The 23,675-nt window shown below is 42.4% G+C and overlaps 1 protein-coding gene across 1 annotated transcript in view; it reads left to right on the top strand.

Annotated features, from left to right (window-relative positions):
- The first annotated feature begins 1 nt into the window (after nucleotide 1).
- EXT1 (exostosin glycosyltransferase 1) overlaps nucleotides 2–23,675 on the top strand; it is a 320,136-nt gene continuing 296,462 nt past the window's right edge. The window contains exon 1 of the mRNA XM_004372966.1: nucleotides 2–1,590. Coding sequence (XP_004373023.1) covers nucleotides 629–1,590 — 962 coding nt within the window. The 5' untranslated portion in view covers nucleotides 2–628. The remainder of the gene's footprint in view (nucleotides 1,591–23,675) is intronic.

The following is a 23,675-nucleotide window of genomic DNA, read 5'->3' as shown; positions in this document are numbered from 1 at the left end:
GCCCGGGGCCGGCCCCGCGATCCGGGAGTAAACACTGGCGGAGTCTTGGAGCCGCTGCAGAAGGGAATAAAGAGCGATGCAGGGATTTGTGAGGTTACGGCGCTCCGGCTGCAAGATGCACTAGCCGGCTGACCCGGGGACCCGCTGACTTGTTGGAACCGGAGTGCTCGGCGCTGCACGGGAGTGTGGATGAGTTGAAGTTGCTTTCCCGGGGCTTCTTCTCCACGCTGCCGGGAGGAATCGGAGAGGCCAGGCAGTCACTTGGTCTGGCCATTGATTGGGTATCGGGAGCTTTCTTTCCCCCCTCGCTTTCTTTTCCTCCGTCTTGTTGCATGCAAGAAAATTACCGTCAGTTGCTCGCTCGCCCTGGGTGCGAGATCTTCCGCCCCGCTCTCTCCCGTCCATTGTGTAACCCAAAGATGAAAGACCGAAGGGGAGAAAGTTAACGAAATCGCCCACATGCGCTGGATCAGTCCACGGCTTGGGGAAAGGCATCCAGAGAAGGTGGGAGCAGAGAGTTTGAAGTCTTTACAGGCGGGAAGATGGCGGACTGGAGCTGAAAGTGTTGATTGGGAAACTTGGGTGATTCTTGTGTTTATTTACAATCCTCTTGACCCAGGCAGGACACATGCAGGCCAAAAAACGCTATTTCATCCTGCTCTCAGCTGGCTCTTGTCTCGCCCTTTTGTTTTATTTCGGAGGCTTGCAGTTTAGGGCATCGAGGAGCCACAGCCGAAGAGAAGAGCACAGCGGTCGGAATGGCTTGCACCACCCGAGTCCGGATCATTTCTGGCCCCACTTCCCGGACGCTCTGCGCCCCTTCGTTCCTTGGGATCAATTGGAAAACGAGGATTCCAACGTGCACATTTCCCCCCGGCAGAAGCGAGACGCCAACTCGAGCATCTACAAAGGCAAGAAGTGCCGCATGGAGTCCTGCTTCGATTTCACCCTTTGCAAGAAAAACGGCTTCAAAGTCTACGTGTACCCGCAGCAAAAAGGGGAGAAAATCGCCGAAAGTTACCAAAACATTCTAGCGGCCATCGAGGGCTCCCGGTTTTACACCTCGGACCCCAGCCAGGCGTGCCTCTTTGTCCTGAGTCTGGATACTTTAGATAGAGACCAGTTGTCACCTCAGTATGTGCACAATTTGAGATCCAAAGTGCAGAGTCTCCACTTGTGGAACAATGGTAGGAATCATTTAATTTTTAATTTATATTCCGGCACCTGGCCTGACTACACCGAGGACGTGGGGTTTGACATCGGCCAGGCGATGCTAGCCAAGGCCAGCATCAGTACTGAAAACTTCCGACCCAACTTTGATGTCTCTATTCCCCTCTTTTCTAAGGATCATCCCAGGACAGGGGGGGAGAGGGGGTTCTTGAAGTTTAACACCATCCCTCCTCTCAGGAAGTACATGCTGGTATTCAAGGGGAAAAGGTACCTGACAGGGATAGGGTCAGACACCAGGAATGCCTTATATCACGTCCATAATGGGGAGGACGTCCTGCTCCTCACCACCTGCAAGCATGGCAAAGACTGGCAAAAGCACAAGGATTCTCGCTGTGACCGAGACAACACGGAGTATGAGAAGTAAGTGGCTCAGCTCCTCTGCCTTTGCAAGTCAGTCCCTCGCCCTGCCTGCCTGGGTCCAGGTGTGAGGCTGGGCAGTGCAGGGTGGGCGCCGAGGAGGGGCAGTCTTCTTTCTGTTCTTAGCCTGGGACTGAGAGTCGTGGTTCAGGTGTGGCTAGAAGCTGGGAACAGAGTTTGAGCTCCTCAGGCAAGCTGGAAAACCTGGAGCACTTGCCTGAGCCAGCTAGGTGACAGTCGCTCCCTCTTGCTTAGCGCCTCCGGCATGATGTGACTTGTGTGAAGGATGGGTTTGATCCAAGTTTGGAAACTGCTTCACCAGTAATGTGGGAGGGCGTTTCTGAGGGTATCTAGACACCCCAAGAGGTCTGAATCCACCCACAGTCCAGAGACTTTCTTCCAAGATTGGTGCATTGTTTGCTTTTTCTCAGGAGCAGGAGTAACTGCTTTCCTTAGTGCTAGAGTCTTCCCAGCCTTCAATTTTTCTCTTTCTAAGACTTTAAATTTATTTAAGCAATGGAAGTGTTTTAATTTTAGCTACGAAACTTTGTATGCCCTGTCTTTCCATCACCTTCATGTTATTGACTTTTATGAAGGGGGACTGGAAGTTCGTTGGGGCCTGTGGTCTCTGTATTCGTTCATTCATTCATTCATACAGGCATATATCCTGTCTCTTTCTAAGGAGGACTTATTTTTAGGTGGGCCTCCATCAGGCACCTAACCACAACCACAGTCCTAGTGCTGTAAACTCCAGTTGCTAATTTTGATTTCCTCTTCCCCTTGGTCTTTCTCCATTTTCATGTAAATCGTGGACTGTTAACTCTTTGAATGGGTGTGAGATGCCTCTTCGCCCACTATAGTGAGGCAAGTTTTGTCCAGTTGCTAAGTAACTGAGTTGGTTGCTTTGTAGCCTTTCTCACTCTTATATTCCTTCCCGGAGACATTAACTGGTACACTGGATTTGGGGTCAAAACAAGTTCCCCCAGATCAGCCTCCACCGGAGCTCAGCGGGTCAGCTGCCTCGTAGGTGGTGTTGGTATCCCAGCCTCTCACTTACATCTGGCTGTGAAAGAGTTAGTGAGTTCCTACAGTGCATTTCCACGTTGCGCCAGTTAAAAACCAGAGCAGCCTTGTGCCGCCCTGGGAAGGAAGGGGAACCTCTCAACTGAGTGCAGGAGGAACTGGCAGAGGTTGGCAGATTTTGCAGTTGATTCATGAAATGCAGAATAGGGGAGATGCTCCACAAACCTGATTGGAACAGGAAGGGCCATGGTGGGAACGTGGTCCTGAAATGAAAGGTTTGATTGTTGTCTGTGGCTTTCCTCAGACCCTCGGCCTCTGTAGGAGTGATTTGAGGGGAAATTAAAGCCCTCCTACCCTTGAACATAGACGGAAAAGGAGAACGTAACAAACACCTGGATTCCTCTCCCCACCTCCCCTCCAACACCTTTTGCTTTTCAAGCATAAGGAAGGCCTGAGACTAGGGTCAATTACACACCTATATTTTACTCTTATTCAGCGACAAGTTACGTATGAGTGTTGGGTGCAGTTGCAGTGGATTAAAAATATTCTCACAAAAGAAACTTAAACTATGGTTAGTAACAAACTGCTTTATTTATACAATATTTACATTAACCTATTCCTGTGGGTGCTTGTAAGAAAAAAAATGCTTATAGCCTTTCAGGAATTTCTTTGTCTGGCTTACGGTGGAGTAACCCGAGATGAAGTCTAACCTTTCAGCGTCTTCTAAAGCAGTCTCACCAAATTTTGTAGAAGGATCGTGGTGTTCTTCATCTTTCTAAAGGAGCTAGAGGTGAGATTTCACCTTAGTAAATTAGAATTATACTTTTCTTTGGGAAACACCCTCAATCCAAGAAAACAATCACGTCTTCTTTATCCTCTTCTTCACAAGATAAATATTAAATTTCTACATTTTCTGTTGAATTGAAGCTTTTTCTAGAGATTGGCAATGATGGGAAGAGGGTGTGGTTCCCTTGGAACTTTAATTTTACTAATTAAGATTGAGCTAATTTTTGTCCTCTTTGTGATCAGGCCAAGAAATCTGACACCCACACCCTTGTTTTGGTTTACATTTAAAGACCACAAGGGGTCAGGACCTCAGGATTGAGTCTCATCTCAAAAGTAGCAATTAGGAGGAAGGCAAGTTTGCTTTCTCCTGAGCAGAGATTTCTTCAGCAGCGTCACTTCTGAATTTTCTTATGTTCCTGTTTTGCATACCTTCCAGCCATAACCTTGCTGAATATGACAGGACGGGGTTGCAGGAGGCTTATGTTTCTTAGCCTGGTATACCTAGGGTTTTAATTCACTGCTCTCATTGGGTTATTAGAATGTTTTTATCTTTGAGTAATGGTGCTTGCAAACATTATTGCCTTTTTCTGTTGACTTTGGACACAAGAAGATGAAGAAAGAACCTGAAATGTGTTGAGAAGAAGGCTGCAGAACTCTGGGATGCGGGAATAGCAGTGCGCGTTCTGCTCTGGAGTAAGAGCAATTACTGTGTTACTAGGACTGGTGCTTTCTGTAAGGTAGTTTTATACGTGTGAGATGCAGACTGCCTCAAATCAAATTCTCATCTCTCCAGTGCTTCACAGAGGAGGTGGTATTGAAGTTAGGCCCAGAGAAGCAGTCTGGGTAAAGTCAACTTCGCATCCGGACGCATTGTGTGGCTTTTGGTTCATCACCTTGAACGTTAGTGTATCCTTTTGTAGGATGGGTTTTAGGCAGCTTCCAGCGTGCTCTAAGCATCCATTTGGTAATGGCTTGTAAAAAAAGATCAATTTTCATCTACTTCTTTTTATTAATAGGTGCCTATAAAAAGGCTTTGATTTAATTTAATCCTGCAAACCAGCACATGGAAGTTTGCTTTCAACTCATTTAACCAGTTGCCATTGAATCAATCCCGACTCATGGTGACCCCATGTGTGTCAGAGTAGGACTGTGCTCCTTAGGGTTTTCAGTGGCTGATTTTTTGGAAGTAGCTCTCTAGACATTTCTTCTGAGGCGCCTCTGGATAGACTTGAACCTCCAACCTTTTGGTTAGTAGGTGAACGCGTTAACCATTTTTACCACCCAGGGACTTATAATGAAAAAATCAAACCCATTGCCCTCGAGTCAATTCTGCCTCATAGCGACCCTATAGGACTGAGTAGAACTGCCCCATAGGGTTTCCAAGGAGTGACTGGTGGATTCGAACTGCGGATCTTTTGGTTAGCAGTCGAGCTCTTAACCACTGTGCCACCAGGGACTTGCAGGATCTGACAATTAGATTGAAAATGTATGGTTAGGGCACTATAGAGTACTATAGAACATACACAAATGTATCAACTAAGAAGATAGTAGCTTTTGGTGAAATATTGCATTATGGGATGATAAAGATTTAGTGCTACATAATCTAGGACTTCCAGCTCACCTACCTTTTGTGAAAATCAGGCATTGACTACTAAAGGTAGAGAAGAGCTATGTGGAATGAAGGAAAATAAACAATTCCCTCATAATAGAGCACATTTTTTGCCCAGACTTCCGGAATTATATTAAAACATCCATTTATATGACACGCATAATTAATTTTCATCAGTTACATATTTTAACAGATGGATATGACACTGGCTAAAATAAGTCGCTGCCGTGATTACATGATTTGTAATGAGGTTTTAGAAAAATTCTCTCTATTTTACATCCCTTGAGCTTCTGATGGATCTTACAGAATTACTGTATTTCTGCATGAACCTCATAGTTCAAATCCCTCAAAGGGCATTCTTGTGAAACTTCAGATTTGGCTATCTGAAATAGAGGAAAGAGGAGGAAATGGGAGGTGGCTTCTATCTTTGACCCCTCCAAGGAAAGCAGTGGTGAATATTTTAAGCAACTCTTCTGAGAACAGGCAGGATTCTGGGCTGGGCTTTATGACATCTCCCTTCTCCTGTATTGGCTGAAACTGCCCCTCACAGTCCTGGTATTTTTAAGGACCCTGAAGGTAAGTGATCATTCAGCTTCCAACATTTTCAGTGTACAGATGTGGAAACTGAGGGACAGAATGTTTCAGGGGTTTGCATAAGGTCAGAAAGCCAGTCAGTGGCAGGGGTAGCCCCAGAATGCAGGCCTCCTGAATTTTCCCCGATGATTTACAGTTTTCCGTTTCCACTTACACACACACACTTGAAAGCTGTCCATCTGCTTTTTTCCAGTTGCTGTCAAGTCAGTTCCAACTCATGGTGACCCTGTATGTGTCAGAGTAAAACTGTGCTCCACAGGGTTTTCAGTGACTGATTTTTCAGAAGTAGATCACCAGGCCTTTCTTCCGAGGTACCTCTGAGTGGTTTCGAACCTCCAGCCTTTCAGTTAGCAGCTCAGTACATTAGCAGTTTTGCACCAGACAAGAACTCCTTCCAGCCACTAGGAGAGCCTTATTGACGATTTTTTTTGGAATTTTTCTTGGAATCTTTTGGGAACCTGATGAAAACCTTGGACAAGCTTTGCAGAAAAAATGCATGCACATGCACAGTTGGTCAGATAGTTTTAGAGACTGGCACACAGCCCCTGCTAAGGGCATCCTCGGACTCAGGAATGCTTGCTCTAGGGCTTGCACTTTGTCTTTCATTGCTGACTAAGGCAGGTACGTCCCAAGTGTGAGTAGGAGTTTTTTAAACCTTTCACTATGACTGTCAGAGCTTTAGCAAATAGGCTATGAATTGGCTGAGTAATAAGTTGATTTCAGATTCATTTGTAGTGAAAAGAAAATGTGCATGAGACAGATAGTTATTTTAAGTGATACTTGTTTTTAAGGGGCCTAGTGGCCCAATGGTTAAGTGCTGGGCTGCTAACTGAAAGGTTGGCAGTTTGAACCTACCTGGAGGCTCACGCGGAAGAAAAGCCCTGATGAATCTGCTGTCCTAAAGTTTACAGCTTAGAAAACCCTGTGTGGCTGTTCTTCTCTGTCACATGGGGTCACTCTGAGTTGGAATTGACTCTGTGTCAGCTAACAACAGCAACAGTTCCAAGCAAGTTCCTGATCCAGCAACAAACCAACCACCTTAGATGAATTTTTTTTCCTTCCAAATGAAAGGTGGGAATTGTGACTCTCAGGTTTTGAATGTAAAATATTAGCACCTTTCCTGCCACAAAACATTTTTAAAATAAACCACATAAGCATAGTTTAAAAATAAACGTAGGGCCAGCCTTATGCAGAATTAAGAAGTTGGCAAGTGTGTCTTCTAGTGCTGGGGTTCCAGTTCTCTCTGCTCCCCACTTTCTCAAGTCTCTCTGAGCTTGCTTTCTGGAGAGCACCTGCGAGCCTCCTTTACAATGAATCCCTGAATAAAGGTTGGGGTGGTGTGTGCTACTTCTAGGGACATTTGTATTGGAACTGAGTCCAGGAAATGACGGTGTGGAGTGGAATGTGTGACCTAACCTAGAGGCCCGAGGAAATTTGTCACACCGAGTGTAGCTTGCTATTAAGGCTTGTGGAGACACTGTCTATGGGAGGCCACCTTTGGTCCCCCTGGCTGTGACAGCACCTTTGGATGGTACAGAATTCACAAGAGGGGAGATGACACACTCTCATGTGGTGATTGTTTTCTTGGTCAGAAGGGCTCTGCCTCCCCAGAACACAGTGCTAGAAACATCTGTCAGTAATGACCTTGAGTATACTGATGTCTCCCCAAAGGTAGTACTTGCTACACCCTGACAGCTTGGCTGACAACTGTCTTGCAAGGTGTCTTGTCAGCCCATTTTACCACTGTGGAAACTGAAGACAGCTGTGGTGAGGTGGTTTGTCTGAGGCTGTACAGCTTGTAAGTGGCTGACGTGACGCTAGAACCCAGTTGCCTCTTTGTGCTGAGGCCTGCTGCTACCTCATTGTGTTCACTTTTCAGCACAGCATGTTCAGAATGAACCCGGTGAAGGTGCGTGATCATCAGATTTTTCTCTCCTGAACGTGTTCTGTGTTAAAACATGAGCTGTATTTCCATGAGCTTACTGAGTAGTTGTTTTCAATTAAAAGCTTTTCCACCTACGACTAATTTCCTTTAGTAAATGGGAGCTCCCTCAAAACTGGAAAATATGTTGAATGCCTGTTTTTTGAGTTTATTAGCTCATTTAAGCCTTTCAACAACAATATGATGTGGCTTAAACCCCCCATTTTGCAGATTGGAACGTAGGCCGGAGAGGGTAAAGTAACAAGCTCAAAGTTACTTGTGGTAAGTAAATGGCAGTTTTAACGGAATGCCTTGGATTCCAAAGTCCATTCTCTTTTCTCTTCAAAATGTTACTACCTTAAAAGAATCAAGCAAAATTTCTACCTGTTTACAGGTCAGTTTGTAACGAGTCAGGTATGTGCATGTCAGGACTTTTTTTTTCCATTGATTTCCTTTTTAATATCAAGCAAGTCTCCCAAGGAGAAAAAATTGGCTCAGAGATGTGTGTGTGGGATGAAACCAAACCAGTTGCCATCGATTGAGTAGACTATGAGTCATGGCAACCTGGTGTGTGTCAGAGTAGAACTGTGCTCCACAGGGTTTTCAGTGACTTTCAGAAGTAGATCACCAGGCCTTTCTTCCAAGGTGCCTCTGGGTAGACTCAACCTCCAGTCTTTCTGTTAGCAGCTGACTGTGTTAACCATTTGCACCACCCAGGGACTTCAATTCTAATTCTGACATTTAAAAATTGAACTCCTTGAACTCTTCTGTGTAAGGAATGTTCAAACTTTGTCTACACCGATTCTGCTTTTACTTTCCTCCTACCTGTTGCCGTTGAGTCATTTCTGACTCCTAGTGGCCCTATAGGACATAGTAGAACTGCCCCATAGAGTTTACAAGGAATGGCTGGTGGATTCGTACTGCTGACCTTATAGTTAGCAGCTGAGCTCTTAACCACTGTGCCATCAGGGCTCCTAATTCCCTCCTAGAGCTCTTGTAAGAAAAGTGAGGAAGGCTACCAGCAATCCACCACTGACCTTTGCCCTCGCTGATAGCACCCTGCAGGGTTTCCTAGTTGTCTAGTTGTAAGTGAACCCGTGAGACTGGGCCTGGAGTGAGGAACGGCATTGACTCAGGTAGACGGTGTGATCCAATAGAAGTGGGAGACCTACTGGAAGATTCACTTTCAGATGGAATGAGCCGAGTTTATGGTATGCACCATACATAGCCCAGGTCCTCAAGGCTCCTTAGAGAAAAAATAGTGATTAAAAATTATAAAAGTTTTACAGAGCCTTTGTGGAAAATTGGGAAAAGACAGGAGATATGAATAAAAAATAAATTCCTTCTCGAATCCCCATTATAAGAGCTAATCACTGCTATTGAATTGCGGTCCATTAGTCATTTCTAACTCACATGGGTTTCTGTATGTTTGTATCAGTCTATCTCTGTGTATAGAAGTGCCTTGTATAGGTGTGTTAATTATTTAATTAATAGTATAATAAGTAAATAATGAATTCAACACTTTTTTTCTCAAGCGCCTGTTATGTGCCAGACACATCTGTGTTGGACCCGGGGCTACTGCAGTGAGCAAACAACCAACCCTTGACCAGAATTACCATTTCAGTCTGCTGATTTGATAAAGTTGAAGTCAGACTTTAAATGCAATTTTGGATCATGCTTTTTTGGAGAACATTATTTAAGAGCATTTTCCTGTGCTACTAAATAGTCTTTGAAAACAGGATTTTTAACAGCGGCATGATTTTTTTTTTTTAGCTGTATCCTAGTGTATTGAACTATTTGCATTTTCTTTGCTAGATAATTGTTTCCCATCTTTTTTTTTATTTCATTATAAATAACTCTAAGATGAATTTCACTGTATTGAATATTTGTTTGTTTCTCAGAACCAAAACAGAACCCCCTTCCCTCCACCCCCCCCCCATTCTGGGGGAACATCTCTTTTTAAAGTGGAGGGGAGCACCCATTTAGTGAAGTAGCCGTCATTAAGTGACTGCTTAGATTAACGTTTGTAGGTGTTAATTGGTCCTGCAGGGGTTCTTTGAAACTCCACAGCTATTCCCTTTGAAGTTTTGTTTTTGCTCCAGCCAAAAACCCTGTTACTAAGCAGGTACTCTCAGATTGCTCTCTCCTTGCACTGTACACGCTTCCCTGGGATTCCAGAATCTGTGGGTCTCCCTGGCTAGATGTCACTCTTTGAGTTAATTGTATCAGTTAATGAATTTTTCTCTTTGGTTGGTGACTCCATGATACATACCAGTTACCATATGAGTCGATTCTGACTCATTATGACCCCATGTATGTCAGAATAGAACTGTGCTCCATAGGGTTTCCAATGGCTGATTTTTCATCAGTAGATCTCCGGACCTTTCTTCCAAGGTGCATCTGGGTAGACTTGATCCTTCAACCTTTTGGTCAGCAGCCAGGCTGCCTGTTTGCACTACACAAGGACTCACCCCATGTACTGTCTAGTCAATCTGATGCTATATGACAGGATAGAACTTCGTAGGGTTCCTAGGCTGTAAATCTTTATGGGAGAAGATGACCAGATCTTTTCTCCTGGGAAGCCGTTGGTGGGTTGAACCACTGACCTTTCGGTTAGCAGCCAAGCTCTTAACCATTGAGCCACCGGGCCTCCTTCTGTGATGCATAAGAGGTGGCTTTAGGTAGGTTGCTTTACCTCAGGACATCCAGGAAAGGCCTGGGGGAACTACTCTAAGTGATTTTAAAAGCCCAGACAGAAACAAAGTGAACTAGCGCTTGATGCCTTGCTGTGTTCTGTGATTTCTTTGCACCATAATTGCTTTTAATAGTGGTGATAGATTTGCAGGGATACACGTTCTTTTTTTTTATGTGTTCCCTCTTGTCTTTTGTGAAGCCCTTTAGAAGGGACAGCCTGTGACCCTGGACCGTGGACGTAACTGATCCGCAAAGATTCCTGGACTAAGTTCTTAACCTCAGCCTCAGTTTCCACATTAGGAAACGGAGGTCATAATATTCACCTCACAGGGTTGAGAAGAGGATCAAATGAGGTGGAGTGTGTGTAGATGTACCTTGTAAATGCTAATGTGCTGTACAAGGTGCTATTATTAAAATCGTCTTTGTGCCATTTTCTAATCAGCCACAGAGGTTTGCTTGGTTTCATAACTTGGCTTTTCTTACCCAGCTGCAGAAATAACTTCACTCATCTCTACCTTGATATTTCATCTCCGGGAAATTGTGGCAGGTGCCATGGAAGCCTATCCATTATTGCTATGGTGTTTGGAAAGACCCGCATTGGGCTCAAGCTGGAGCTTGAAGGTGGCGTGGGCTTGGGGGGGTGGCGTGGGATTGTGGGGGTGGCGTGTGGGAGCAGTCAGAGGGTAGTCTCTGGAGGCAGTTCTTCCTTGACTCCATGTCCTCCAAGGTCTCTGATTCCTCAGTTTTAGGAATGCAGGTTGTCCCTTTTGCAGTTGACATTTATACCCTCACCATCTGAGGATAACATTTGGAGGGACATTTTGTGTGAATGGAACTCAGCTACTTAATAGCATTCCTGGGCTGTTTCAGCAAGTCCTTAGGTTGCAAAGAGCAAACAGTCATTGAGGCCACCTTAAGTCACAGGATTTATTGTGACGGGACATGGGATAGGCACTGGACTGGAATTGCTCCAGGAAATTTTAAGGATCAGCACAATACGTGGGACAGGCTCCTCTCTCCCCGCTCTAGACCTTCATGTCTCCTTGGCTGGCACCTGTACCTCTGTGAGTCTGCCAACCACTGGCCAGCCTTTTCTTAATTCTGTTGTACAGGCCCCGCAGGAAACCAGGCTGATTACCTTTACCAGTGGTCATGGTTCTTCCTAGGCGAAGCTCTTCACATCAGACCATGTCTTGGGTGTGGTAGCGACCCCATCAGTCTGTTTGTCATATTGCCTTTCTTGATTTAATCAGTGGCCATCCTTTTGCAGAGAACAGCCTGAAGTTGTTTCCTGGAACAGGGGACTGTGGTTAGGGGAAGTTGGCTGTGGCATGTGCTGTTGAAGCCATATCCTATTGGCACTCACATGTTTGAGTCCGGTTGATAATGATGATAATAACAGTAGCAACTACTATATATTGAGGGTGTACTATGTGTTGGGTAAGGGTCAGTATCTTCTTTAATCTTTATGTCTGTTCTAGCAGGAAGATAGCCATTTTATCTCCACTCTACAGATGAAGAAACTAAGGCACAGACTCTTTGAAGGTAACTTGTCTAAGAGCGTGTAGCTAGACATGGTGGTCATACCTAGGATATTAGCCAAGGCTGTCTGGCTTCAGAGCCTCTATTCTTAACCACAGCCCCTCGTTCTTAACCATGACCCCTTACTGCTTCTGAACACCTGGAACTGATGTCATAAAAGACCACACACCACAAAACAATACTGTGATTGATTTATAGAATATCACTTGGGTTTCCCACCTAGAATTTATTTAATCTTACACTAGAGAGACAATTCTAACCAGCTTGGTAACCTGGTTTCTCAGCCCACAGCGGATTAGAAGCAATAAATTTAAAGACAAGAGAGAGATTTGTGCAGACAGATCTGGAAAGAAGGGACAGCTGGCAACCTGAATGCAAGGAAACAGGCTGGGATATTACAAAATGTAATGCCCAGAAGGCGTAAAGAAGCATGGTGATTTAAGCACAGTTGGCTCCGTGCCCAAGAGTGTGTCCGACACACTCCTCAGAAGCATGCCTCTAAATCCCAGCATCCAGCATCGTGTCTCTCACCAAGTAGAGCTTCCAAAACTATTTTCTGAACCACAGCACAGTAGAGTGTTAACCCTGACTCATCATTTGTGTTCAGTGTCTTTTGTTTAAGAAAGCAGAGAAAGAAGTAATGCATTTTATAATTTGTTTTTAACCCATATGTTTAAGACAAAGATATTTTGGTGTTCCTAAGAGTAAGCCCTCTTAGGAACTTGCTATGTTTAGCAAGTTTTGTGAGGGCTCCAATAGTTGGGGTCTCCCTTAAGTTAGCATTACACTTCTTGTGTTGTTGCTGACTCCAATTTCTGTAGTTTGATAATGCTGTCAGTGCTTTAGGTTGATGAGAAATAATAAGTTGTTCTGTTATTGTGGTGTGGGTCGGTAATATAGCTACTTTTGATGTACTAGTGCCCTGAATATGACATAGCTATGGGATCAGGTAAAGAGAGTGGCTCTGGCCTACCTGCCCAAGGTATGGAATACAGAGGTTGGAGTTTGGAGAAGGGAGGTACTTATGGGGGGTGTTGTTCAGGGGTGGCCCTAGCAGGTATGTTGAGGCACATGCCATTAGCTTGCTTTGCTTTTCCACATTCGTAGGGGGGCCCGGAATGGGAACTGATGGGTGGAGATATAGAACGCATTTTGTATTTCCCACATACATTCCAGCGTCCTGACAGATCATGGAGATCATCTGGGTGCTGCTGATAGAAAATCTGATCATACCACCACCCTTCTCAAACACGTCTCGGAGGCATGCCATGGTTAATTCATCTACTGCCTCTCCATCCCCATCCTTTTGACCCAGCCACAGCCCTCCTCCTCCTCCTTCCCTTCCCCACAGGCCTTGTTCCTTCTTTCTGGAAAGCTGCCCCCCTTGCCTAACTCCTACTCTTCTTCAGGTTTCAGCTGCATCTTATGTCTTCAAGAGTCACTTCCTTGATGCCCAAGACTAGGTCCAATTCTCCTGCTACGTGCTCTTACAGAGTGTTTCATACTTATTACAGCTGTGGTTTTTCATACGTTGGACTCCTTGGTTGTCTAGCTCCCCAGTAGGTTATATAGGCTGTGCAGGCCCCAGGGGAGAATTCATGTCCATTTTTCATTAATTTACTCAACACATACTTATTGAGCGCCTGTTGTGTGCAGACACTGGGGATTCAGCAGTGGACAAAACACACACATCCCTGCCCTCAAGATGCTCTCAGTCCAGTGGGGGCTGATAGACAGTACACATTGCTGCATATTCTAGGTGTTAGGTGCTGTGAAGAAAAACAGCACATGGATAGGGATTAAGGCAGTACGCAGGTCTCAGCCTTGTCTACACAATAGTCTCCTGGGGAGCTTCTGAAAATAGGGTCCTGAGACCCACTCTAGCCCATTTTGTCAGATTCCCTAGGGGATGAAGTTCCAGGTTTTTAAAAAGCACACCAGGTCATTTCAATGTAGTGAGGAATGAAGGAAGTGGAAGGGGGTAGGGGGGATGAGGGGAGGCTTTGCAATTGTAAATATGGAGGGAAGGAAGGACACCTTGAGAAAGTGACATTGAGCTCACTCACCATTGTATCTTCAGACCTCGCATCATGTCTGGCTGATACATAGTAGGCATTCAGTTTTTGTTGGATAAATGAAAGAACAAAACAAAACATGTATTTATTTATTTAACTGATGGAAATGTTATGTTAGCACCATTGACTGTGTACTGTGTATTCAAAGTTTCGCTTCTGCAAATGTCACTTTCTGGTTTATAGCACAGACCTTCTCATCCCTCCTCCAAGTTTATCTGGCTCGTGCTGATTCACCCAGAGTCTCTTACTCTTTTTAAGTGTTTTTTCCTCTAAACCTTTTTTTCCAAGGTAGTTACCTTCTTTCTCTCTCTCTCTCTTTTTTTTTAACTGTTGTGTTGGGTACGCGTATTGGTGAAACTCAATTAAGATGAACCATGGGGGTTTGGTGCATAATACGATTCCAAAGAATTTATTGCTACGGAAAAAACCATTATGGTCTCTTTATTATTTAATTCTAACAGTCTGTAGATATAGGGAAGTTTCCCCCCACCCCTTAGTTGCAATTTTTCCTCCCAGAACATTGGTTGAATATAACTTTTGCCTTATGCTTTTTGCTCAGGTTACATCTGAACTCTGTTAACTGATATTGAAGCATTGCCCCAGAGTATATAGTTAACATAGTGCTTAATTGAGCTATCAGGCTTCTAATGAATTCATATTGAGATTTATCATTTAATTAAAAAGCAAAGGGAAAACAAGCCCAGGGAAGGTATGTGCTTGTTTCTCCCACTGGCCTGCATTTCCTATATTTAAAATCTGCTCGCTTGTTTGTGTTAGCTTGTGGAATAGTACGGATATTGCATAAAAGTACGCAAGGTGTATAGAAAAAATGGAGGATGCACTGCATTACAATGACTTGACTTCTTAGCAGATCTTAAAAATGGATTCAGATTTGGTGACAATCATATGAGATTTGATTAAGTATGGATTATGTTTTATGTTGTTACAAAGCTTAGTAAGGTCATTTTCCAAAATTATTTCTATGTCCATATATCTGAAGCCATCTGAAAATCTAATCAGAGGGAATCTAATACTGAAATGCTGTTGCTTTACTGAGAGGCAAAGAATAAATTTTTCTTGAAAACACCGTTTCTTTTATGCTGTACGCTCCTTTAAAATTCACACTGCATTAAAAAAGCTACCTTTAAGCAACACCTTTTATGATAACTGAATTTTTAAGTATGCAAGTGTAATGTTGCAAGCCTGTGAATGTAGGGCAGTCTTTTATTGATTCAAAGAGTGGAAATATATATTTTCTGTATTTAGATGGTAGAGGTAATCGTACATGTTTTAAAAACATGAACAGTATTTTATGTTAAAATTTAAGTACCTCCATGTTGAGTACAGTTAAAAGACAATTATATTTTTCTGTACTTACTTTAGACTTAGCCATATTGAAGGTGTAACTCAAGTTGGAAAAAAAAGGGGGCGAAAGCATTCAATGTCAAAATACATCTTAGGTTTCTATAAAAGTAAGCTGTGAAATGAGCCCCTTTATATTCGAAGTATGAAGTAAATATTCTAGGTGGTGTTGGGGAGTGTTTGTGCCTTGTTGGGGCTCAGTTTCCCTCCTCTGGGTTTCCTGCACAAGGGCCTGTGAGCTCACCACTGTTTGGGGCTGTCCTTGTATGTACATACGTGTGTATGTCTGTGTGCCTGTAGTATGTCTGTCCAAGGAGAGGGGCAGGATGTTGAACTGACCCCAAACAGTTGGGGACAGATAGATTTATCTGGGAAAGACAATAATGTGATCATGGAAGTGATTGTGATCTAGGGTAACTCTTGCATTGTAGAGATAAGGAAATAGAAGTCCAGGGAGGTTGTGCAGCTTGCTCAAGGTCCTATAGCTAGTTGCGTCAGAATCAGGAATGGAACACACATCTCTTGACTTTCAGCCAAGTATTGCCTGGAGGTTTCCAGCATGAGCCTAGAGATAAGTGGCTTGAATTGGAATGATGACTGTCACTAGCTGTGTGGCCTTGAACAATTTACTTCTCTGTTTCTTCATTTGTAAAGTTGACATAATAATAATTCCTACTTCATAGGGTTGTTATTGTGAAGATTAAATGAGAAATAATACATGCAATTTGCTTAGAATAGTGCTCGGTACGTAGTAATCCCTCAGTAAATAACCATTGCTACCGTGACTGACTGGTATTTTCAGTTCAATGCCATTAGACTTGTATACACTCAGACTTAACATTTGCATGTTTATCATTGTTTTAATTTCGTTTCTTTCACTTGGCCTATGTGTTTTCAGCTCATTAGAGTTGTAGTGTGCAATGTGATATAGTAGCTTACCAGTCATCTAGAAGCTCATGGTGGTTTGGCAGGTGCCCAGAATTCCAACCGCCTGTTGGAACTGTTGCCAAAATGCAATAGATTTTCATTTCCCAGAAGTTGTTCAGCCAGGAGTGCACGTCATTAATATGACTTTGTGTCTTTACATTTTTTTTTTCTCCTTTTACAAAAGTATTATGTTTCCTACCCATTCTGTGAAGCTGAGCAGTCACATGGGTCTTCTTGGTCTTCTTTTTCATGCCTCTTGAAAAAAGCATTAAAACGGTGGCAGGTGTGCCAGCAGGATCACCTGAAATGACTTTCTGAGATAAACTGTCATGAGATATAGAAGATAAAACTATTTTTTATTCTCTGGCAATTCAAGTAGCCAAGTGAGCCCGCCCATCACGCAGGGGCACTTAGCAAATCAGGAAGAGATAACAGTGAATAACTTTTTACTTGCAACAATTTGCCTGCCTATTAACAATTGAGGACTCTCCTTTTAGGATGGCATTATTGGCAGCAGCAGGACCCAGACCTCTGTACAGTTTCTGCCTGTTAAGTTTCAACAGTGTTTGGCTATCCTTGGTGATAAATTTGTAACAGCAGCCAAGGTGAAACAGAGGAAATTTTTAACCTGTGTTTGGAAGATCTGGGAGCATTCAGACAACTTGTAACTTACATTTTCGTTCTTTCTCCCTGGAGACACAGCTCCAATTATGAATAAACACGATGTAAGAGTTTTCCTGTAATTCCATTTTTTTGCCACCAAATCCAGATGTCATCTGATTCCTACTAGATTCCACGTGGTCGCGGGTCTTGCTGTGATTAGGATATACCATGGCTTAACCTGTGTCTCTTGGCACATCACCTTCTCTGATAAAGGTGTGTGAGAACAGGATTATGTTCTTGTCGTAAATCACAGAATCATATAGTGATTTTTCCCTTTTTGAAAAGGGACTCTGGTGAATGGTTCACTAAGCAAAGAGAAGTCTTCTTGCTCTTATCCCAAATTTGCAATAGCTTGAATCTAAACAAGATGTGGTATATTTTATGCACAGTGATGATTATAGGCCTGTATTTGAATATTGTGTATGCAATCAAAAGTCACATCTTTTTCCTCCTGGGAACATTCGGGGGCAGGCGTTGAATATTGTTCCCTGCTAAGAATCAAGGTGCTTGTTTAAAAAGCACCACTTCTTACTGGTTCCTCTTTCCTTATCCCAAGTCATTTTATCTCTTTTCCATGAAATAAAAATTGCCCTTCTTCCTCCCAGTAAGCTTGCTTGTAGGTTCAGGGAAGAGTGAGATGAAAATATCGTATTGTATTTCCAATTAACTCATTTAATTAGATGAGATGAATTAATTGGATTTTTTGACTTGTCTCTAATAACAGTACAAAATATTCAATTTGGAATTCCCGGGGATGGCAGCCGGGATGTTTTCTTGGTTTGTTCCTGTTCAGCGCACAGTGTAAGCCCTGTCATTTGACGCCTGTCATTTCAGTTCCCCGCGGGGGTATAAAAATGGTCCAGTGATTTTTCAGATAGCAGAGCATAAATCAGCAGGCCGTTTGGCCTGCCCTTCAGCCCAGGGTATTCCCTGGTTATCACCAGCCTCATCAGCCAGAAACTTCTATTAAGCATTTCTTTATCCCACACGGAGCAGGTGAGATGGTAATCTAAGAGTTTGTTTCTAACACTTGTGGAAGGACTCTCTGAAGTTTTTTTCCCTCCTCTATTCTCTCAACCTATATAATTTTAGGAGTCCAGGCATGCAGTAAATTCTGGAATTTAGAGTGGGTTCAGTGGGCGAGAGGTTATAGCCCTTGAATCTCTTTTGTAGGCCTTAGATCATTCTGCCTTGCATTATAAATAGTTTCTGTCTCTCTGGATTTACACACTTGGAGGTTAAAGTTCCTTCATTCTCTTCTGTATCCCAGAGTCCACCGCCCAGGGCAGTGGTTTCTTTCTTTCTTTTTTTTTTTTTTATTGTACTTCAGGTGAAGGTTTACAGAACAAATAGTTTCTCATCAAACAGTAGTACACATATTGTTTTATGACATTGGTTAACAACCCCACAACATGTCAACCCTCTAACTTCTCAGCCTTTTTTTTGGTGAAGATACTCATAGCCAAAGATACACCATTTCAAAAATTTCTACATGCACAGTTCAGTGACATTGACTACGCTCTTCCAATTGTGCTGCTATTCTCACTTAAGATGAGGGCGGACAGAACAAAATAGTTTCTCATTTGACAGTTACTACACGTGTTGCCCTATGACAATGGTTAACAATCTCACAACACATCAACAATATCCTTACTCAACCTTGGGTTCCCTATCACCTGCAGTGGTTTCTTGATAGGTGCTTAGTAAATGTTATATTTGATTAGCTTCATTGTAGTCCTTTGTTTAGTCTGGAAATTAAGAACCAAAACAAAAGGAGGTAGGAGTATAGCATATTCTGGAATTTTTTTTTCTTTTTTAGTTTTCTTTAGTATATATTCTTTTCAAATGTAGACCAAGGGGGCAGAGGGGGAAAAAATAGAATCAAAGTATACAGCAAGCACCTAAAACCAAAACCAAAACCAAACCTGTTGCCGTTGAGTCGATTCCGACTCATAGCAAGCACTTAATATGGTGGAAAAATGCGCTTAATCTGCTCTTTCCACCATTTCTGACCTCTGTAAAGTTATTTGAGTTGTTTCACAGTATATGCTCGGGCTCAGATTGGTGAGTCTTGTGTCAGTTATGGCCTTGAATGTTAGTTACTGTCATGAGAGCAGGGGTGGTGTGTGTGTGTTTTTAATCTCAGTTTTCCTGGCACTTATCACAATGTCTAGCACATAGAAGATCCTCAAGAAATATCTGGTGAATAAGTATCTTTTTGTCCTGATGGCCTGTTGGTAGAGAAAGAAACAATTTTAGAAGTGAATTGTTAGAATTCTTAAATTTTGGTTGGAATAAACAACCCAAAGGCGATGTTGAATGGAAAAGTAGGATCAGACCTTTTTCCCCCTCCTTGAATTTCAACATAGTAGAAATGAAATTAGAGATTCACCAAAATCAGGTGATGATTTGCAGCTTTGAAATAACTTGAGTCTTCGATTGTTATTTTAGCTATTTATAGTCATTTTAGTAGATTCCTGGTCTTAATTCCTCCCCAACGCCTGCTTTATGACACTTGAACTCAATTGTGTTGTCTAAGACGGGCCTCAGTTCTTGGCCAGATGTGGTGTATATTGTTTCGAGGCTTGCTTTGCTTTAGGGAGCAGGCTCCGAGATGGTGAACTCATTGACGAAATGTGATGGAATTCTCCAGGCAACTCCAAAGTAGAAGATAGCCTCTGCTCACCCCTTTGGTGCTTTGACTGTCCCTTCACAGGAAGGGGCCAACTGTGACTTTGGAACCAGAGCCTCAGTCCCGCTGTCTGCCGATAAATGGGGTACCTGCATGTCATGCTGAGCCAACCACTTATAAGTTGCAAAACAACTTTCCAGGACTCTGATCCCATAGCATAAACCCTCCAAGGAGGCAAAGGGGTACAGTTTGTGACATCATCTACCGGGGACGTGGTTTTCCATAGGCAGGCTTTAGTTTCCACGGTCATGCCTGTTCCACTTTGTTTTTGTTTTTTACAGGCCTGGGGTTGGCACTTCTCTACAGAGCAGTGCCTGGCACCACCCAGTACCATAAGGATGGAGTAAACACACTTCTTTTACCTAGTTCTTCTCCGGCTGTTATCAAGTGACCATCAAGTAGATGGTTCTGGCCATTCACAAAAGCCTTCCCTCCATTCTGAGTCATCCTATTCTTTGCTTCTTCATTTTAGTTAGTTTTTTTTTCAGTAACCGTCCTTCCCTTCTCCGAAGGGTTGTGCACATGCGTGCATATGCGCATCCACTCACTCGTTCACTTGCTCACTCCCTCACTCTCCCACTCTCTCACTCACCCACTCTCCTTAATCCCTGGCTCTCCCCTATCCTGTGTCAGGCCTCCTACTGCTATTCAAGTCAAGCAATTCTAGCTCATCAAAGTTCTCCTCGCAGAAGCTATATTTTACATGTAACTTTTAAGATGGAACCACTTAAGTATTCCAGTATAAACCACAACCCTGTGAGTGTTTTGCAAAATTTTTTTTTTTTTAATACAGATTGCAGAAGTAATTACAGTAATCCCCGCGTATCCGAGGGGAATACATTACAAGACACCCCGCAGATGCCTGAAACAGCAGATGGTACCGAACCCTGTATATACTATGTTTTGTCCTATACATATATACCTATGATAAAGTTTAATTTATAAATTAGGCACAATAAGAGATTAGCAACAATAGCTAATAATAAAATAGAACAATTATAACAATATACTGTAATAAAAGTTATATGAATGATGGAGCTGAAGGGTGTGAGATATTATCACGCTACCTACTCATTTATCATTTTCGGACTGAGGCTGACCTCGGGTAAATGAAACCGTGGAAAGTGAAACCGTGGATAAGCGGGGGAGAGGATTACTGTGATACTTGAACATGGTTAAAGGTTCAAATATTATGGAAAGTGAAAGTTCCCTATAATATTTCTTCAGTGGCCACCTTTAATAGTTCAGTGTGTATTTTTTTTTCCAGACACATAAAACATATCTGTTTTCCCAAAAATAGGATCACTGTATACGTATTCTTTTGTAATTTGTTTGTAATCACTTTATATATCACGCATCATTCCACGTCTGTGCATCTAGATCTTGTCCCTCATTCTAACAGCTTATATGTAAGGCATTCCATTGTGGAAATAGTCCTTGATTTATACTGTAATTGAGAATAAAATGTGGCATTCCACACCTCTGGTCACATTTTCTTTTTCTTTTTTCTGAACATTCACCCCCAATTCTTTACCTGAGAGCTAGGCATACCCTATGTTTTTTAAATTATTATTCTTTTAGCAAAATGAGGTTTTTGGGGGATAACTAATTTAGATATTTTCTCAGTTGCTCACCCCTGTTTAAAAATCTGTTTTAAAGGCAAAAACAAAAAAAACCTTTAAGATGGCTTTTATTTTTTTTGGTATAAAAATAATAACACAGTTCATTTTTTTCCATTGAATCAAAAGGCTATCAGTCTCATATAAAGGCATAAATAAAAGCTTTACCTGAATCAGGACAACTCTAAGATTCAGAATTGCAGATAGTGGAATTTGAGGTATGACCCTTTAAGTGAGTGTGACTTGGTCAATGGACGTATATATTTCTGTGTGGATAGTTGGTTGGCAGATATATTTGCAGATGGTTTCACATTATTTCACATAGTGCATTCAAAATGTCTGTTTATTTTCTCTCTTGGCAGTTGTGAGTACAAATCATAACTGACCAGATGATATCAAAGTCCAGGGCCAGGGTAGCAAGTGGATCTTACTATGGTTTGATCAAAAGCAAGCAAGAAAACAAAAACAAAGAAAAAAAGTTAAAGAAGGATAGCACTTTCTCATTGTAGGGCTAAAATTCTGTGTGTTAAATTTTCACATTCTGATTAGAATTGACTGTTGAACGGATATGATTTATTTTTTCAGGGTCAGGAAGAAACTGTCAAATTTTAGTTTGACTCTCCTGTATGCTTCTGCCCACATCCCTCACTTTTTCTTTTTTTTAAAGCGTGGCTTTGTTAGTAATCAGATAGCAGCCACGTTTTGACGAGTCCTTCTGTGGTTACTGTTTGCAGATGAAGTCTGAACCATGCCAGAAATCACTTTGCATTTTCCTGCTGTGGCAGAAATGAACCTAATTCATTCCATTTCGACTGTTTTACCCACATGGCTCAGAAGGGGCTAACCTCATTTCATAAAGGAGGGTGGCCATCGGATCTGGTTTAATACAGGTGCTGTTGAAACACACTGATTTTTTTTTTTTTCCATCTACAGATTTTAGATTTCCATGAACATTGGCCTTAGTTTTCCTCAGAACAAGTCTATAAATGACTTTGTTCAAGTATTTCTTGCTGATTTCAGCTCCCAAGTAATAATCTGCGATTGTCCTCTTTCTCAGTGCTAGCCCAGAGAAGAAGGGGTATTCAGCAGTTGCTGTTCAATACATTTATTTTCTACCTGCTGGCTTCAAACAGTATTAATTTTTATGTTCTCGCTGTGCATTCTGTTTAATTAAAAGCAATTCTATTCGCAGAGGCCCTTGTAGGATTTTTTTTTCCCTGAAATGAATAAAACAAATAAGCATCTGGTATTTGTTTTGTATAACACAATCCCCATAAAATGAAGAGTAATAAAACATAATTATCTGTTAAGGCTAGTTTTATAAGCCTGAGAATGGGCTTGTTTCTACCAGGTTTTAAAATTCTACCCATAGGATAAAGAATCTCTTTGTACATTCATATATGACAACAGTAACAAATGCTTCCCAGTTATATGCATTATGCCAATTTATTTTTTATTAAACAAATGCTTTTTACTATATCGTGTACATGATAAAAATTTGTCATTGCATTCCTCCCAGGGGCAGATTAACCGGTAAGCACAGTGCGTACTGGTTTACAGTAAGCAAGGTACCTAACCTGTTGCCGTTGGGTTGATTGCGACTCATAGCAACCCTTTAGAACAAAGTAGAACTGCCCCATAGGGTGGCCAAGGAGCAACTGATGGATTCGAACTGCCGACCTTTTGGTTAGCAGCTGAACTCTTAACCACTGCATCACGGGCTTATTTGTGTTTACTTACTAATCTGTAGTGTACAGTTTCACATGGGTTTTACCAAGATGTGGTGAAAAACAGGTGAAATTGTGCACTACAGATTAGTAAGTAAGTCCGGGCATACCTTGCTTATAGAGTAGTCTGTCCCTAATTCCTTCTAGGCAAACATGTTAGTGTGAAGGAAAATCTTTCCTGTTCCATATTGTGTTCAATTGATATACAGGCAGTCCCCAAGTTACGAACGAGATCTGTTCCTGAGTGTGTCTTTAAGAATTTGTGGTTAAGTTAGAAACAGGTGCATTCAGTTCCTATTTAGCCTTACTTTAGTGGAGCCCTGGTGACGCAGTGGTTAAAGCGCTCAGCTGCCAACCGAAAGGTCAGCGGTTCGAACCCACCAGCTGCTCCATGGGAGGACTATCTGGCAGTCTGCTTCCATAAAGATTTACAGCCTTGGAAACCCTATGGGGCAATTCTACTCTGTCTTATAGGTTTGCTATGAGTTGGAATCAACTCGAAGGCAGTGGGTTTGGTTTGTCTTGGTTTTAGTGCAAGAAAAGGCTCGAAGTCTTCAGTGATTTAAAAGCTGCACGTGCAGCAAGTGAAGGTGATTGTGATGAAGAATTTGTTGCAAGTAGGGGCTGTGGTTGGTTCAGTGGTTTAAAAGTGAGGGCAAATTTACCTAATGTGAAAGGGCAAGTAAGCGCTGTCCTTAAGTTGGACGTTCGTAAAGCGGGGCCTGCTGGTAGCTTTCTTTCTGATTTTTTACCCCATCTGTATAATTCAAGAAAAAATATTATAGTCAGTTGTTGCATTTTTTTAGGTTGCAGATCATTTTGTGGATTATAAAACTCCCCCTCAGAAAAGCCCA

Source organism: Trichechus manatus, unplaced genomic scaffold (genome assembly GCF_000243295.1).
Source record: "Trichechus manatus latirostris isolate Lorelei unplaced genomic scaffold, TriManLat1.0 scaffold00022, whole genome shotgun sequence".
NCBI classification, from domain to species: Eukaryota; Metazoa; Chordata; class Mammalia; order Sirenia; family Trichechidae; genus Trichechus; species Trichechus manatus.
The sequence above is the reverse complement of the archived record's forward strand: the minus strand, read 5'-3'. Positions and strand labels throughout refer to the sequence as shown.